Source organism: Hemiscyllium ocellatum, chromosome 46 (genome assembly GCF_020745735.1).
Source record: "Hemiscyllium ocellatum isolate sHemOce1 chromosome 46, sHemOce1.pat.X.cur, whole genome shotgun sequence".
Classification (NCBI taxonomy): domain Eukaryota; kingdom Metazoa; phylum Chordata; class Chondrichthyes; order Orectolobiformes; family Hemiscylliidae; genus Hemiscyllium; species Hemiscyllium ocellatum.
Window position 1 is genome coordinate 7,441,965 of NC_083446.1, and position 17,929 is coordinate 7,459,893.

Sequence of the window (17,929 nt, forward strand, 5' to 3'; positions counted from 1 at the left end):
CCGCTCCACCCTCTTCTCCAACCAATAACCATTACCCCCCCCCACCTCCATCTACCTATCACATTCTCAGCCACCTTCCCCCCCAGCTCCACCCCCCTCTCATTTATCGCTCCACCCCCTCGGCTCACCAGCCTCATTCCTGGTGAAGGCCTTAGGCCCGAGACGTCGATCCTCCTGCTCCTCGGATGCCACCTGACCTGCTGTGCTTCTCCAGTGCCCCACTCTCGACTCTGATCAGCAGGCCTCACTTTCTCCTGAAGCTTCCCTTCATCCGAGCTATTAACCACCGCATGTGATCCTGACAGTGTTAGGCCATCCTTACTTCCTGAAAGAGTCAAATCCCATTGGATGACTTGCTTGAGGGCCCTCTTGTGGTGCAGAGGCAGTGTCTCTCTCTCTCCCTGGACCAAGGGTTCAAGTCCCACCTGTTCCAGAGGTGTGGCATTAGGTCGCCAAGCAGGTTGGTTATAAAAATAGGTTAACCACAAAAAGATATAAAGTTGTTTGATTTGAGTGACCAGATTCAATCTCCGATGGAGAAATGATTTTCAGAACATAGCGGTGCTTTACTTCTTATTGAATCCGGAAGATTCTATCAAGGGGAGTGCACTTCTCGACAACCTTCTGGTGAGGTACATTGGCTTCTCATCTTTCTGGAAGCTGAAAATGTGTTGCTGGAAAAGCGCAGCAGGTCAGGCAGCATCCAAGGAACAGGAGAATCGACGTTTCGGGCATAAGCCCCCTGAAGAAGGGCTTATGCCCGAAACGTCGAATCTCCTGCTCCTTGGATGCTGCCTGACCTGCTGCGCTTTTCCAGCAACACATTTTCAGCTCTGATCTCCAGCATCTGCAGACCTCACTTCCTTCTCATCTTTGTAATTCACTTTTAAAGGATATCAGTGCAAACCAAATCGTATCCTTTGAGGACGTGTTTTTGAGGGAATGAATCATACTGTCACCTGCACTTTAGAGTGAAAACTATAGTAAAGTACAGTAAACTGCTTTCATTGTTGGTCATGATAAACAGACAAGGTCTTTTCCCTGGGGTGGGGGAGTCCAGAACTAAAGGGCATAGGTTCAGGGTGAAAGGGGAGAGATATAAAAGGGACCTGAGGGGCAGCTTTTTCACACAGAGGGCGGTACGTGTGTGGAATGAGCTGCCAGAGGAGGCTGGTACAATGACAACATTTAAAAGGCATCTGGATGGGTACGTGAATAGGAAGGGTTTAAAGAGATATGGGTCAAGTGCTGGCAAATGGGGCTAGATTAGTTTAGGATATCTGGTTGGCATGGACAGGTTGGAATGAAGGGTCTGTTTCTGTGCTATGACACGATGACTATGATTCAGGCATCATTTTGAATAATTTAGGAATAAATTAAACAAAAAGGTACATTTGTTGTGACGAGTAGACAGGTGGTTGAGGAGGCAGCCTGACAGAGGTTTATAAGATTGTGAATGGCATGGATAGAGAGGAAAATAGAGGTTTTTTTCCTAGGGTGGAGGGGTTAGTTACCAGGGACACAGGTTCAAGGTGTGGGGGAGGGGATGTTTCAAAGAGACGTGCGAGGCAAGGTTTTTCACACAAAGGGTGGTGAGGGCCTGGAATGTTCTGCCAGAAGAGATGGTGGAAGTAGACACAATACCAGCATTCAGGAAGCACCTGGGATAGGAAGGGAATTGAGGGATACGGATCCTGTAAGCAAAGACAGTTTTAGTATGGATGGGCAAAATGTGTTGGTGCAGGCTTGAAGGGCCGAAGGGCCTGTGTTGTTTTCTAGTCATAGAGCCATACAGTACGGAAACAGACCCTTCCGTTCAACCTGTCCATGTCAAACATAATCCCAAACTACATTAGTCGCACCTGCCTGTTCCTGACGAAGGGGCAGTGCTCCGAAAGCTTGTGATTTCAAATAAGCCAATTGGACTGTAACCTGGTGTCATGTGACTTCTGACAATCTCTGATGTCAAGAATGGAAGAACTTCCAATTTGGGTTCGAGCCTCCCCCCTCCTTTATAGGAGCAAACGCTGGGAAAAAGCCACTCAATCCTGACTACTCCCTTCTGACGCCGTGCGTGTGAAAAACTTTTACTGAGAAAAAAAGATTAGATTGCAAGTATTGCGAGCTACAATGTCTTTCTCCCGAAGTTTCCTTTAAGAGTGATTTGACGAGTGAGAAGTGTAGATATTGGAGCGGGAAAAAGCACAGCAGCATCAGAGGAGGAAGGGGATTGGACGTTTCCGGCTGGAATCTTTCATCCGTCCTGAAACATCGACTCTCTTTCTCCTCTCCGAGCTGATTCTCTGTTTGTCAACTTCAGTCATGGCACAACCAGCGTCTTTAATTCAGTGCCATTTTTGTCTTCCTTTAGGAGTTGAATGGATCCCAACAAGATTTCGAACTTCTGTTGAAATGATTAGTAATTACGTTTATACTACTGGCCAAATGGTCCTGGCTGCTGTGGCTTACGGAATCCAACACTGGCGCTGGCTCCAGCTCACACTCTCTGCGCCATTTTTCATCTTCTTCTTTTATTCCTGGTAAAGTACAAAAATTATTGATCTCTTTTACCACCTGGAGAATAAATGGTCCGTCAGTACGTATTAGGGTAAGGTTAGATGGAAGGGAAATGATGTGAGCGACGAGAGCAAATAACTTTTAGACACCACATACGGAGATTTTCTTAGAGCGCAAAAAGTCATGCTTTCTGGTCTTCCACCAATATTTGGAAAAGGGGGCGAGCGTGCTCAGAAATATTGAAGAGGCGAATGAATGACAAACAACATGGTGTGACGACATAACTGGCTCAGTGGTCAGCACTCCTGCCTCACATCCATAGGGACCTGGGTTCAATTCCACACTTGGGTGGCTGTGCAGAGTTTGCCCGTTGTCTGTGTGGGGTGTGCGCTGGTCTTTCTCCCACACTCTTAAGACATAGCAGCAGGAATTAGGCCATTCTGCCCATCGAGTGTGCGCCACCATTCCATCGTGGCTGATAAGGTTCTCAACCCCATTCTCCCTTGACCTTCAAGAACCTATCCATCTCAGTCTTAAACGTATTCAATGACCTGGCCTTCACAGCCTTCTGTGGCAACGAATTAAAATTTGTGCAGGTTAGGGTGGATTGGCCACGCTGGGATGTGCAGGCCAGGTGGGTTATGAGGTGTCTCCATTCCTGATGAAGGAGCTTTTGCCCGCAACGTCAATTTTCCTGCTCCTCGGATGCTGCCTGACCCGCTGTGCTTTTCCAGCACCACACTCTTGACTCTAATCTCCAGCATCTGCAGTCATCACTCTCGCCTAGGTGGGTTAGCCGTGGGGAACGCAGGGATAGGGAAGTGGGATGGGTCTGGGTGGGATGCTATTCGGAGGATCGGTGTGGACTCAATGGCTGGAATGGCCTGCTTCCTCATGCAGGGATTCCATGGTCCTAAGGAAAATAATGTGTTTGCATAGAAAACCAAGATATTAATTAGGTTAGATTAGATTCCCTACAGTGTGGCCCTTCAGCCCAACAAGTCCACACCGACCCTCAGAAGAGTAACCCACCCAGACCCATTCCCTATATTTACCCCTGACTAATGCATCTATCACTATGGGCAATTTAGCACGGCCAATTCACCTGACCTGCACATCTTTGGACTCCACAATAAAGATCTTGTTGTGGACTCAGCTCCACTTACCCATCCACTCACCCAAACCCTTGATTCATTTACTGTTCAAAATTCTATCTATCTTTGTCTTAAGAGCATTTAATGAGGTTGCCTCACTGGGCAGAGAATTCCATACATTTGCAATCCTTTGGGTGAAGACATTCCTCCTCAACTCAGTCCCAAGTCTGCTCCTTCTTACTTTGAGATACTATGTCCCCTACCTCTAGTTTCACATACCAGTGGAAACAACCTCTCTGCTTCTGCTTTGCTGTTCCTTACATTAGATTAGATTAGATTACTTACAGTGTGGAAACAGGCCCTTCGGCCCAACAAGTCCACACCGACCCGCCGAAGCGCAACCCACCCATACCCCTACATTTATCCCTTACCTAACACTACGGGCAATTTAGCATGGCCAATTCACCTGACCCGCACATCTTTGGACTGTGGGAGGAAACCGGAGCACCCAGAGGAAACCCACGCAGACACGGGGAGAACGTGCAAACTCCACACAGTCAGTCGCCTGAGTCGGGAATTGAACCCGGGTCTCTGGCGCTGTGAGGCAGCAGTGCTAACCCACTGTACCACCGTGCCGCCCACAATGTAGGGGTATGGGTGGGTTGCGCTTCGGCGGGTCGGTGTGGACTTGTTGGGCCGAAGGGCCTGTTTCCACACTGTAAGTAATCTAATCTAATCTAATCTAATCTAATGTAAGGAACAGCAAAGCAGAAGCATGAGATCCCCCCTCGTTCTTATAAATTCCAATGAGTATGATCCCATTCGACTCAATCTCTCCTCATACGCCAACCCTCTCAACTCCAGAATCAACCTGGTGAACTCCTCTGCACCTCCTGCAGGGCCAGTTCATTCTTTCTCAAGTAAGGAGACCAAGCCTGTACACAGTACTCCAAGTATGGCCTCACCAGCACCCTATACAGCTGCACAATAACCTCCCTGATTTTAAACTCCATCCCTTTCGCAATGAAGAACAATATTCCATTGACTAGAGGATCAATTTGTTATGAAGGACCACAGGGGAGGAGGGATAATTTGACTCTGTGAAGCTTCTTTCGTTAGACCACTGGGACATCAAAGAACAAGGGTCAGAAAAAGCTACATCCTGGACCTGCAGGTCTACAAAAGACAGAGGACAACTTGGTCTGTGGAGAGATATGAGGCTAAGAGAAAGGAGGAGCAAAAATGTTTTAATGAGAAACTTCTATAGAGGGAAGCACTGACTAGTAAACTTCAATAGTTTGAGGTCAGAGTGACCTAGTGTTTCACGTTCAGTCGCAGAAACACTTCATTTTGAAGATGTTCAAGAAATGGACGTCATAAAAAAGCAGGCGACAGGTTGAAACTAAATCATAGAAACCCCTACAGTGTCTAGGGATGTGCAGGCGGGGTGGATTAGCCAAGGGAAATGCAGGGTTGTAGGGTAGAATGATGTCTCTGGGTAGAATGCTCTTCCGAGGGTTGGTTTGGACTCAGTTTCCACACCTCAGGGATTCTATGAAGTTAAGACCCGGGTAGCATTGTTTTGGATGACCTCAAGTTTATGTGCGATACAACTTGGGAGTCCTGCCTGGAACGAGTTAAAATAATCAACTATAAAGATATGATGTGGAGGTGCCAGCGTTGGACTGGAGTGGACAAAGTCAGGAATCGCGTGATACCACGTTACGGTGAATCAGGCTTATTAGATATCACAAGCTTTCGGCGCACTGCCCCTTCAACTGACAAAAGGGCTGCATTCCAACAGTTTGTGATTTCAAATAAATCTGTTGGACTAAAACCTGGTGTCATGTGACTTCTAACCAGAAAGACAACAGAGGTAACACGGAGAGATTCAGTGGCAGACTGGTTACAAGCCTTGCTCATTAGAATTCAACCTCAAAACGTAAGATGAGCTAAAAATACACTCGTGCTTTCAAGTTGAAATTCATAGTTTTATTTTTAATTGCAGTATGGTTTGCGTCTCTCAGTATAATATAGTGTGTAGTAAAATGCAACCCTGAAAGCCCAGTGGGTGATGGGACAGGGATTGAACCAAGGAGGTCCTGGCTTCAATCATCATCCTGTGTGAAATTATCCAGTCTCATCTGGGTCACGAGTAATAGTGCAAATATAATTAATCTTCATTTCCTTCAGACAGGAAGGGAAAGGATGTTAATTGCCACACTTGGTCAATTGAGCCCCACCAGAGTCATAGGGTGATAGAGATATACAGCACGAAAATAAGGCCCTTTGGTCCAACTCGTCCATGCTGACCTGATACCCTAAATTAATGTAGTCCTATTTGCCAGCATTTGGCACATATCCCTCTAAACCCTTAAAATTCATGTAATTATCCAGATGCCTTTTAAATGTTGTCATTGTACCAGCCTCCACCACTTCCTCTGGCAGCTCATTCCACACACACACCACCCTCTGGGTGAAAAAGTTGCCTCCCGTTTAAATCTTTCCCCTCTCACCGTGTACCTATGCCCCTCTAGTTGTGGACTCCCCTAGCCTGGGGGAAAAGACCTTGACTATACACCCTTATCCATATCCCTGCCATAGGAAAGATGGTGTTAAATCTGAACTGGTACAGAAAAGGATGTTGCTGGGGTTGGAGCATTTGAGAGAGAGGCTGAACAGGCTGGGGCTGTTTTCCCTGGAGTGTCGGAGGCTGAGGGGTGACCTTATCGAGGTTTATAAAATCATGAGGGGGCACGGATAGGATGAATAGTCAGGTCTTTTTCCCTCGGTAGGGGAGTCCAAACCTAGAGGGTATAGGTTTAGGATGAGAGGGGAAAGGTTTAGAAGGGACCTGAGGAGCAATGGTTTCACACAGAGGGTGGTGTGTGGACATCTGGATGGGTATATGAATTGAAAGGGTTGAGAGGGATATGGGCCGTATGGTGGCAAATGGGACTAGATTAATTTAGGATATCTGAAGGAGTGACAAAGAGGATTGATGAGGGCAGAGCAGTGGATGTGATCCAAATGGACTTCAGTAAGATGTTCAACAAGGTTCCCCGTAGGAGACTGGTGAGCAAGGTTAGACCTCATGGAGAAAGTGAGGTCTGCAGATGCTGGAGATCAGAGCTGAAAATGTGTTGCTGGTTAAAGCACAGCAGGTCAGGCAGCATCAAAGGAACAGGAGATTCAACGTTTCGGGCATAAGCCCTTCTTCAGGAATCCCATCTTCAGGACCTCATGGAATAGAGGGAGAACTAGCCATTTGGATATAGAACTGGCTCAAAGGTAGGGTGGTGATGGAGGGTTGCTTTTCAGACTGGAGGTCTGTGACCAGTGGAGTGCCACAAGGATCGGTACTTTTTGTCATTTCTCTAAATGATTTTGATATGAACATAGCAGGGAGATGTTAGTAAGTTTGCAGATGACACCAAAATTAGAGGTGTAGTGGACAGCGAAGAAGGTTACCTCAGAGTACAATGGGATCTTGATCAGATGAGCCAATGGGCTTAGCAGTGGCAGATAAATGCGAGGTGCTGCATTTTGGAAAAGCAAATCAGAACAGGACTTCTACGCTTGATGGTAAGGTCCGAGGGAGTGTTGCTGAACAAAGAGACCTTGGAGTATCGGTTCATTGTTCCTTGAAAGTAAAGTCACAGGTAGATAGGATATTGAAGCCTCCTTTATCGGTCAGAGTATTAAGTACAGGAGTTGGGAGGTCATGTTGCGGCTGTACAGGACATTGGTTAAGCCACTTTTGGAAAACTACTTGCAATTCTGGTCTCCCTCCTATCGGAAGGATGTTGTGAAACTTGAAAGAGTTCAGAAAAGATTTACAAGGACATTGCCAGGGTTGGAGGGATTGAGCTACAGGGAGAGGCTGAACAGGCTGGGGCTGTTTTCCCTGGAGCGTCGGAGGCTGAAGTGTGACCTTATAGTGAGATATAAAATCATGAGGGGCATGGATAGGGTAAATGGACAAGGTGTTTTTTTTTCCCTGGGGTGGGGATGCCCAGAAATAGAATGCATAGGTTTAGGGTTAGAGGGGAAAGCTATAAAAGGAATCTGAGTGGCAACATTTTCACATAGAGGGTGGTGTATGTATGGAACGAGTTACCAGAGGAAGTGGTGGAGGCTGGTGCAATTGCAGCATTTAAAAGGCATCTGGATGGGGACATGAATAGGAAGGGTTTAGAGGGATATGGGCCAAGTGCTGGCAAATGGGACTAGATTAGGTTAGGATATCTGTTCAGTGCGGGTGAAGGGTCTGTTTCCGTGCTGTCCATCTCTGACTCTAAATCCACACCAATCTTAAAAAAAGCATCCCACCCAGACTCATTCTATCCCTGTATTTCCCATAGTTAATCCACCTCACCTATATATCGTTGGACTGTGGGAAGAAACCAGTGTACCCAGCAGAAACCCACACAAACATGGGGAAATCATGCAAACTCCACACAGACAGTCACCAGAGGCTGGATTCGAACCTGGGTCCCTGGTGCTATGAGGAAGCAGTGCTAATGGCCGAGCCACCATACCACCCCACATTCAGTTGGTTCCTGAGGACTGAAAGTTAGGGATAAGATCATTGATCATTAATCCTTTGGAACTGAGCAATTTTGTCAGGTCTGTATTTAGATGACATTAACTCAAAATTGATCTAAAGTACAGTACGTTTTTAGATTAGATTACTTACAGTGTGGAAACAGGCCCTTCGGCCCAACAAGTCCACACCGACCCGCCGAAGCAAAACCCACCCATTCCCCTACATTTACCCCTTACCTAACACTACGGGCAATTTAGCATGGCCAATTCACCTGACCTGCACATCTTTGGACTGTGGGAGGAAACCAGAGCACCTGGAGGAAACCCACGCAGACACGGGGAGAGTGTGCAAACTCCACACAGCCAGTCGCCTGAGGCGGGAATTGAACCCGGGTCTCTGGCGCTGTGAGGCAGCAGTGCTAACCACTGTGCCACCGTGCCACCCACAGTTGTTCAGCTGTGGAGCTCTACAGGATATAAATGTCACTAAAGCTCTCTTTGCAATTGAATTGGAGCAAGAAAGTTCAACTCTAAATGGAATAGTTACCTATTTAAATTCTGGTGCAATCAAAGATTCATAAACCCTTACGAAACATGAAATGAAGTAAGCCATTCAGCCCCTTGAGCCTGTTCCGCCATTCAACAGGATCCAACGTTCCTCACCTCCATTTTCCTGTCCTTTTCCCCATAACCCTCGATCCCCCAACCGATCAAGAATCCATCTATCTCAACCTTGAACATACACAACTCTCTGTGGCAAGGAGTTCCAACTCCCTGAGAGAGGAAACCCCTCCTTATCTCAGCCTTAAGTTGTTGCCCCTCAATTCCGAGACATTGCCCTCTGACCCTGGACCTTCCCATCAGGGGGGAGCATCCTCTCAGCATTGACCCTGTCAAAGCCCCCTAAGAACCCTATACATTCCAATGAGACCGCCTCTCATTCTACTGAATGAATCAGCATTGAAGCAACTCCGACCTGTCCACTTGTGCCAGAACCTTCATGATTGAAGGCGTCAACTGAGGATAGAATGAAGTCTTCCTGGGATTCTCTCGTAACTGGCTCAGAAATGAAGATCATCGCTCTGTCATTTGTACACTGCTGAAGTAAACTTCCTCCCGCCAGGAAGGTTTGGCGAAGGAGGGATAACGGAAATAAAGGAGATGGGTTGTTGAGTGATGAGAAAGGCTCCTGCAATGATGTTTAGTCATCAATTAATGTAGCTCCGTTGCTATGGTGTCCATTTGTATTACCTAGAATTACTTGAGCGAATGTTTTACCGTGGAGGTAATAATCCCTAGGTATCTGTGTGTGTGTGTGGTCTTTGTCACAAGGTGGTTGCCAGAATCTGCTCGTTGGCTCATTCTGAACGACAAGGCTGACGTCGCTCTAAAACAGCTCAGGAGGATAGCCAAGATAAACGGCAAGGAGGTTGAAGGGAAAAAACTCACTCTCGAAGTAAGTGATGACGCCACACGCGATGTTTTACGCGGAGTACAAAAACTCACTGCTCTTTGCAATTCTGACACACGTAGAGGAACAGAGGGTGGCAGGGTGCAGAGAAGCAGCCATTCTGGCTGACGATTACGACTTAACACACAGAGCCCCGAGCTCAGGGAACTGGGGATTGTCAGAGACTGGAGAGTAATAAGGATGAGAGAAAGAGGGAAGGCAAAACATAACTATCACCGACCATTACAAGAGAGATCCAAACAGGAGACAAGTGGAAAAGTTATCCAAAGTGCTTCCATAATCATACAATCCCTACAATGTGGAATTAGGCCCACTGAGTCAACATTGATGCCACATTTTGTTCTCAGAATTAACAGGTATTAACATTCCTCTCTCTTCCACACCAACAAACCTTGGTACGTGGCTCCTTCGTTTTTATTTTAGCAAAGCAAAATTTGAATTGAAATGGGACAGCTGCAGGCTTAAAAGGAAATAAAATTACTCGTTGTGCGTGTTTAGGTCATGGATCTAACGCAGGGGCGAATGCTCAAGTGAAAGTTGCCATGCTTAGCGGTAATACCGTGCTGACACATTCGTTGTGTGTGTTCTGTAGATTCTCAAATCGAGTATGAAAGATGAGCAACTAACTGCCAAGAACAAGCACGGTGTACTGGACCTCTTTCGGACTCCTGTTATACGCAAGATAGCCTGTTGTACCATGCTCGCTTGGTAAATGATCGAAAAGTTAGATTCTTTTACGTAGACTAGCAAATTTGAATAATGGATTCTCCATTTTTTTTTTCTTTATTCGTTTTGTGGGATACGGGCATCGCTGGCTGGGCCCAGCATTTATTCCCTCCATCCCAGGCTGCTCCCTTGAGTAGGTGGTGATGAGGTGCCTTCTTGAACGACTGCAGCCTGTCTGCTGTGGGTTGACCCCCCCCCCCCCAATGCCCTGAGGGAGGGAATTCCAGGATCTTGACCCAAGGAATGGCCAGTATATTTGTGGGCGGCACGGTGGCACAGTGAGGCCAGAGACCCGGGTTCAATTCCCGCCTCAGGCGACTGACTGTGTGGAGTTTGCACGTTCTCCCAGTGTCTGCGTGGGTTTCCTCCGGGTGCTCCGATTTCCTCCCACAGTCCAAAGATGTGCGGGTCAGGTAAATTGGCCATGCGAAATTGCCCGTAGTGTTAGGTTAGGGGTGTGGGTAGGTAAGGGGTAAATGTAGGGGAATGGGTGGGTTGCGGGTCGGTGTGGGCCGAAGGGCCTGTTTCCACACTGTAATCTAATCTAATCTATTTCCAAGTCAGGATGGTGAGGGCTTGGAGGGGAACTTGAGTTGCTGCAGTGCGTCTTGCGGATGGTGCACACTGCTGCTACTGAGCGTCGGAGGGGGTGGAGGGAGCGGGTGTTTGGGGATGTGGTGTCAATCAAATGGGGGCCTACTTTGGTGTTGAGCTTCTTGAGTGTTGTTAGAGCTGCCCCACCCAGGGAAAGTAGAGAGTATTCTGTCAGATTCCCGACTTGTACCTTTAGGATCTGATAGGGGGCAAATGATACCGGGGGGGGGGGAAGGGAATAATGGAGTGGAAACTAAAGGGAGAGGAAACAGTCATTTAAACACTACGCACGCTCCAAATCAATTGACTGCTTGTTCTGCATAAAGAAACATCCTCTCTCCATCCACTTTGGAACATAATATACACTCGAATAAAAGTTGATCTCATGTCAAAGTCGAACCCCTTTTTTTTTAGATTAGGTTAGATTACTTACAGTGTGGAAACAGGCCCTTCGGCCCAACAAGTCCACACCGACCCGCCGAAGCGCAACCCACCCAGACCCATTCCCCTACATTTACCCCTTCACCTAACACTACGGACAATTTAGCCTGGCCAATCCACCCTAACCTGCGCATGTTTGGACTGTGGGAGGAAACCCACACAGGCACGGGCAAACAAACTCCACACAGACAGTCGCCTGAGGCGGGAATTGAACCCGGGTCTCTGGCGCTGTGAGGCAGCAGTGCTAACCCACTGTGCCACCCAAAATATCTGGAATTTTCCACACATCTTGTGCATAAGGCAATCCCAGCTCTTCACTGATAACAGACCAACATTTGTGAGATTAGATTTTTAGATTAGACTTACAGTGTGGAAACAGGCCCTTCGGCCCAACAAGTCCACACCGACCCGCCGAAGCGAAACCCACCCATACCCCTACATTTACCCCTTACCTAACACTACGGGCAATTTAGCATGGCCAATTCACCTGACCCGCACATCTTTGGACTGTGGGAGGAAACCGGAGCACCCGGAGGAAACCCACGCTGACACGGGGAGAACGTGCAAACTCCACACAGTCAGTCGCCTGAGTCGGGAATTGAACCCGGGTCTCAGGCGCTGTGAGGCAGCAGTGCTAACCACCGTGCCACCGTGCCGCCCACAAAGAGTCAAGGTATTATCCTGTGTTAGAAAGAGGAAATGATTTTTCTTTTGTGCCAAGACGAGTTTTGATGTACAATTTACACCAATTCGACGCAAAGGTTTAAGACGCATCAGGTCAGAGTCAGGTGATAACCTCCCTTTGTGTGGAGCTTAGCTTACTGTAATTCGTTGTGACTTGTTTTCTTTATTCATTTAGCGATCAATTGGACTTCTGCCAACAATATGGTATTTTGAGCTGTAGCATGAATTTCAGCCCCTCAAAACTAGTAGCCATGTAACAGTCGACCTCATAAATTTAGCTTTAAAAATAGGGTAAACAATTTGACTTTTACACGACTATACATGGTATGTAAGGATTCTTTCTCTTCAAAAGAGAGACGTTTTGAGGCCCGTTGCTCTGAAGCTGAAATAATAATCGGAACTGAGAAGGAGAAAAAAAATGGATCTCAACATTACCTGAAATAATCTCGATGAGATGACACTCTCCTTTCTTTTCGCTGTTGTAGGTTTGCAACAGGTTTTGCCTATTACGGGTTAGCGATAGACCTGCAAGGATTCGGTGTTGATATTTACCTCATCCAGTTCATTTTTGGAGCCGTCGACGTTCCAGCGAAGTTTATTGGTTTCGTTTCCATGAGTCTGATTGGAAGACGGTTCACACACAGCACGTCCCTCATCCTCGCGGGGTGCGTGATTGTGGCGAACATCTTCATCCCAAAAGGTGAGGGCTCATCTGCCGTTCTCTTCCCCCTGCCTGGGTAAGTAAGAAATAAACTTCCATCCAGTCGAATGAAATAGGAGTGGGAGTAGGCCATTTGGCCCATCGAGTCTTGTCCGCCATTCACTAAAATTATGGCTGACCTGCTTATGGACTCAGCCCCACTTGCCCGGCTGCTCACCGTAACCTTTCATTCTTAACTGTCTAGAAATCTATCCAGCTTCACCTTAATAACATTCAGTGAGGTAGCCTCACTGGGCATTGGGAATAGCGAAGATAGGAGCAGGGAAGTTATTTCCACTGGAACTCTAACTAGGGGGCGCAGTCTCAAAGTAAAGGGAAGAAGGTTTAGGGCTGAGCTGAGGATGAACATCCTCATCCAGAGAGTTGGCAATCTGTGGAATTCCCTGCCCATCCCTCTGGATGCAGAAGTTCCTCCTCAACTCAATCCTACCTCCACCTGGTACAAGATGATTAGGAGTTTAGATAGGGTTGACCATGAGAACCTTTTTCCCACATATGGAGTCAGCTATTACGAGGGGGCATAGCTTTAAATTAAGGGGGTGGTAGGTATAGGACAGACGTTAGGGGTAGATTCTTTACTCAGCGAGTCGTGAGTTCATGGAATGCCCTGCCAGTAGCAGTGGTGGACTCTCCCTCTTTATGGGCATTTAAACGGGCATTGGATAGGCATATGGAGGATAGTGGGCTAGTGTAGGTTCGGTGGGCTTGGATCGGCGCAACATCGAGGGCCAAAGGGCCTGTACTGCGCTGTATTTTTCTATGTTCTGTGTTCTAAACCTTCTTCCCTTTATTTTGAGGCTGCAACCCCTAATTATAGTTTCAGTTTCAGTGGAAACAACTTCCCCGCGTGTATCGTATCCACTCCGTTCATCATTTATATTTGTTTCTATCAGATTCCCCTCCCTCGTTCTTCTAAATTCCAGCGAGTTTTGTCCCAGCCGACTCCATCTGTCCTCATAAGCCAACCCTCTCGACTCCAGATTCAACCCTCCTCTGCACCCCCTCCAGGGCCAGTTCGTCCATGAAAAATCCATGCAGGTCTGCTGTTCCTGATCACTGTCCGTGAGCCCCCTTCCCAAACAAATGATAGGAAGGTAGCAAAGCTCTTGCACTTAAGCAATCCCTCTCATGTTCTATGAAAACATGTTTAAGGGGGAAAAAGAACAGTCCTTCAAGTGAGGCTTGAAAATGTCATCTTGAGAACACAAGGTCACACACCTTATCGAAGCAGCTAGAGCTGACTCAAACTGTTCACTCAAAAGAATATATTTACTTATGAGGGCATTCGAAGGTTTGAGATCCCTGAGATTGGAGATAGAGTCGTACAACACGGAAACAGACCCTCCATTCATGCAGCTCTGACCTAATCCCATCTGCCAGTGTTATGGACCAGACCAGACCCCCTCAAAATATGTTAAGAAGGTAGCATAGATCCAAACTTTGTCTTATTTTTAAAGGCATATGTAAAGAGTCTATTGAGGGAGTGCAGCGTAGGTTCACAATTCCTGGAATGGAGGGATTACCTTACACTGAAAGACTGGAGCGACTGGGCTTGTATACCCTTGAGTTTAGAAGACTGAGAGGGGATCTGATTGAGACATATAAGATTATGAAAGGATTGGACACTCTGGCAGCAGGAAGCATGTTCCCGCTGATGGGTGAGTGCCGAACCAGAGGACACAGCTTAAAAATACGGGGTAGACCATTTAGGACAGAGATGAGGAGAAACTTCTTCACCCAGAGAGAGGTGGCTGTGTGGAATGCTCTGCCCCAGAGGGCAGTGGAGGCCCAGTCTCTGGATTCGTTTAAGAAAGAGTTGGATAGAGCTCTCAAAGATAGTGGTTATGGAGATAAGGCAGGAACAGGATACTGATTAGGAATGATCAGCCATGATCATATTGAATGGCGGTTCAGGCCCGAAGGGCAGAATGGCCTACTCCTGCACCTATTGCCTATTGTCTATTCCAGATGCGGTGTGACTGGTCAAACTCCTTGACGTTAAGCAACTCACAATTCACTTAAACACTGTGGTCAAAATACAACCAAACTAAGAGGAATTTAGAATAACAACTCCACTGGAAACTTAACAGAATATTAGATACAGTAACTATTACTAATTAACTGATCGAATATAGTAACATCCCATAAACACTTATTGGCAAAATACAAACATATTCAGACATAGTTTCTGAAGAAGGGTCAAATGGCCCAAAATATTAACTCTGATTTCTCTCCACAGATCCCACCAGACCTGCTAAGTTTTTCCAGCAATTTCTGATTTTTTTTGTCACAGATTCTCATATGGAGTTCTCCAATCCAGGAGGGAAAATACATTGAGAGAAAAGTCAGAGAGTCATAGAGTCACAGAGATGTACCGCATGAAAGCAGACCCTTCGGTCCAACTCATTCATGCTGACCAGATACCCCAAACCAATTGAGACCCAGCTGCCAGCACCTCCAAACCCTTCCCACCAGCCACGGTGGCACAGCGGTTGGCAGTGCTGCCTCACAGCGCCAGAGACCTGGGTCCAATTTCCGCCTTGGGCAACTGTTTGTGTGGAGTTTGCACATTCTCCCCGTGTCTGTGTGGGTTTCCTCCGGGTGCTCCGGTTTCCTCCTACAGTCCAAAAATGTGCAGGCTAGGTGAATTGGCCATGCTAAATTGCCCATAGTGTTAGGTGAAGGGGTAAATATAGGGGAATAGGTTTGGGTGAGTTGCTCTTCAAAGGGTCGGTGTGGACTTGTTGGGCTGAAGGGCCTGTTTCCATACTGTAAGTAATCTAATCATTGAGACCCCATTAGGCTTCTGCTTAAAGTTAAGCCTAAAAAGTTTTTAAAAACTAGAAAACCTGGTGAATGAGCTGACCACACCCAGCCAGGCTGCTTCTATTGTTCCAACTTTTAAAAAAAAAACCAAGGCCTCACAGGCTGTTGGCTCAATGGTCTTCAGCAAGGGGCTTGGTACCTCTGCCTTACAACCTCTCTTCACATAAAATCAGGATGAAATAACCTCTTGATAGCCACAGCACTGTGACACCAGCATTTGGCCCATCCCCTCTAAACCCTTCCTATTCATAACCAAGGAGGGAGAAAATGTGCCCATTATTATGAGGAGCATTGACACTGACGAATTGGAAACATGGGCTTTCTTAAACAATGTCTCCATCTGCCAATGCAAAAGCGAATGTCAGGAGCTGTTGCCCAGTCACTGATGGCACAATCTAGGCCAAGAGCACCCGCACAACTCTTCCAGACCGCTTTCGATCAGAGGCAGGAGTCTCAGTGTTAGGGAAAATGCTGCTCAAATTAACATTTCATCCCAAAGATGATCCCTCTGGCAATGAAAGTCGATCGATAAACTGCAGTTACTTGCAGTAACATCTCATAGGAGCACACACAATAACGCCGAAAACAACTTTTAGTGGACAGCATGGGGGTGAATAGTTTATTTTGTGCACAAAGCTGAATAATTAAACTAATAAATTTGGATTGGACTGAGCACTGAGGGTGTGTGACATTTAGAATAGACTGGAAAGAGAGTAAAAGTGAGGCTCTGGTAATTAATGATGACATAGATGCAAGAGAGAGGGATGAACGAAACTTAGGAAACCAGCACGTAGAAAAAAATGGGGTAGAAATTAGAAAATACCAAAGGAAGAAGTCATTTGTGGGAGTAGTATACAGACCCCTTAAAAATAACAACATGGTAGGATGGCATATAAAGGAAGAAATAGAGGGAGCTTGTCAGAATGGTATAACAATAATCATGGAGGATTTTAATTCCCATATAGTCTTAAAACATCAGATGGGCAAAAGCTGCCCAGGGAATAAATCGATTGCTTTGCAGATAGTTTCTTATAACTTCTTGAAGTGACAAAGAAGATTGATGAAGGCACAGAAGTGGACATTGTCCGTATGGATTTCAGCAAGGTTGGATCATACGGAATACAGGGAGAGCTAGCCAGTTAGTTACAAAATTGGCTTGAAGACAGGAGATAGAGGGTGATGGTGGTGGCGGAGAGTTGTTTTTTAGACTGGAGACCTGTGACCAGTATTGTGCTGCAAGGATCGGTGCTGGGTCCACTACTTTTCATCATTTATATAAATGATTTCCATGTGGATATAGGAGGTAATGGTTAGTAAGTTTGCAGATGACGCCAACATTGGAGGTGTAGTGGACAACAAAGAAGGTTACCTCAGAGTACAATGGCACCTTGGTCAGATGGGTCAAGGGGTGGCAGATGGAGGTTACTTTAGATAAATGGGAGGTGCTGCATTTTTAGTTAAGATAAACGGAGCAGGACTTATACACTTAATGGTTGGCTCTGGGGAGTGTTGCTGAACAGAGAGACCTAAGGGTGCAGGTGCATAGTTCTTTGAAAGTGGAGTCGCAGGTAGCTAGGAGAGTGAAGGAGGTGTTGGGTACACTTGCTTTTATTGACCAGCACTGAGAGGTCATGTTGCAGTGACCAGAACTGTACACAGTACCCTGAAAGGGCCTGCTGCATTCATGTTTACAGATACCTAGCCACACAATCAGTGGCGAATCCCTGTCAGTCAGGAGCCACCTCATTATTTTCTCTGGCTGGAATCAGAGAATCCCTACAGTGTGGAAACAGGCCATTAGGCCCAACAAGTCCATACCGACCCTCCAAAGAGTATCCCATCCTGACCGATTCCATTCCCTAATACACTACATTTCCCATGACTAATGCACCTAACCTACATGTTCCTGAACACTACAGGACAATTTAGCATGGCCAATCCACCCTAACAGGGTGTACACAGGGGGGGATGTGCAATCTCCACACAGACAGTCACCCAGGGCTGGAATTGAACCTGGATCCCTGGCACTGTGAGGTAGCAGTGCTAACCACTGAGCCACCGTGCAACTTTCATGAATGCCTTCAGGAGAGCAGGCATTGACTTGCCAGTGATCAGACATACAGGAATTAAGAAAATTAGAGGCAGGAGTAGGCTATTCGGCCTCTCAAACTCGCTGTGTCATTCAATAATATCCAGACTGGTCTGTCTGTGTTTTCAGTTATATATTCGCATTTACCATCAATAACCTTTGATTCCCTTAAATAAACAAAATACCTCACACATCCATTCAGGATGACATACATTTCA

The 17,929-nt window shown here is 46.6% G+C and overlaps 1 protein-coding gene across 1 annotated transcript in view; it reads left to right on the forward strand.

Annotated features, from left to right (window-relative positions):
* The window catches only part of LOC132836187 (solute carrier family 22 member 6-like), a 56,511-nt gene that overhangs the window by 19,222 nt on the left and 19,360 nt on the right, over positions 1 to 17,929 (forward strand). Inside the window, exons 4-7 of the mRNA XM_060855515.1 lie at positions 2,372 to 2,540; positions 9,492 to 9,615; positions 10,223 to 10,338; positions 12,561 to 12,775. Coding sequence (XP_060711498.1) covers positions 2,372 to 2,540; positions 9,492 to 9,615; positions 10,223 to 10,338; positions 12,561 to 12,775 — 624 coding nt within the window. The remainder of the gene's footprint in view (positions 1 to 2,371; positions 2,541 to 9,491; positions 9,616 to 10,222; positions 10,339 to 12,560; positions 12,776 to 17,929) is intronic.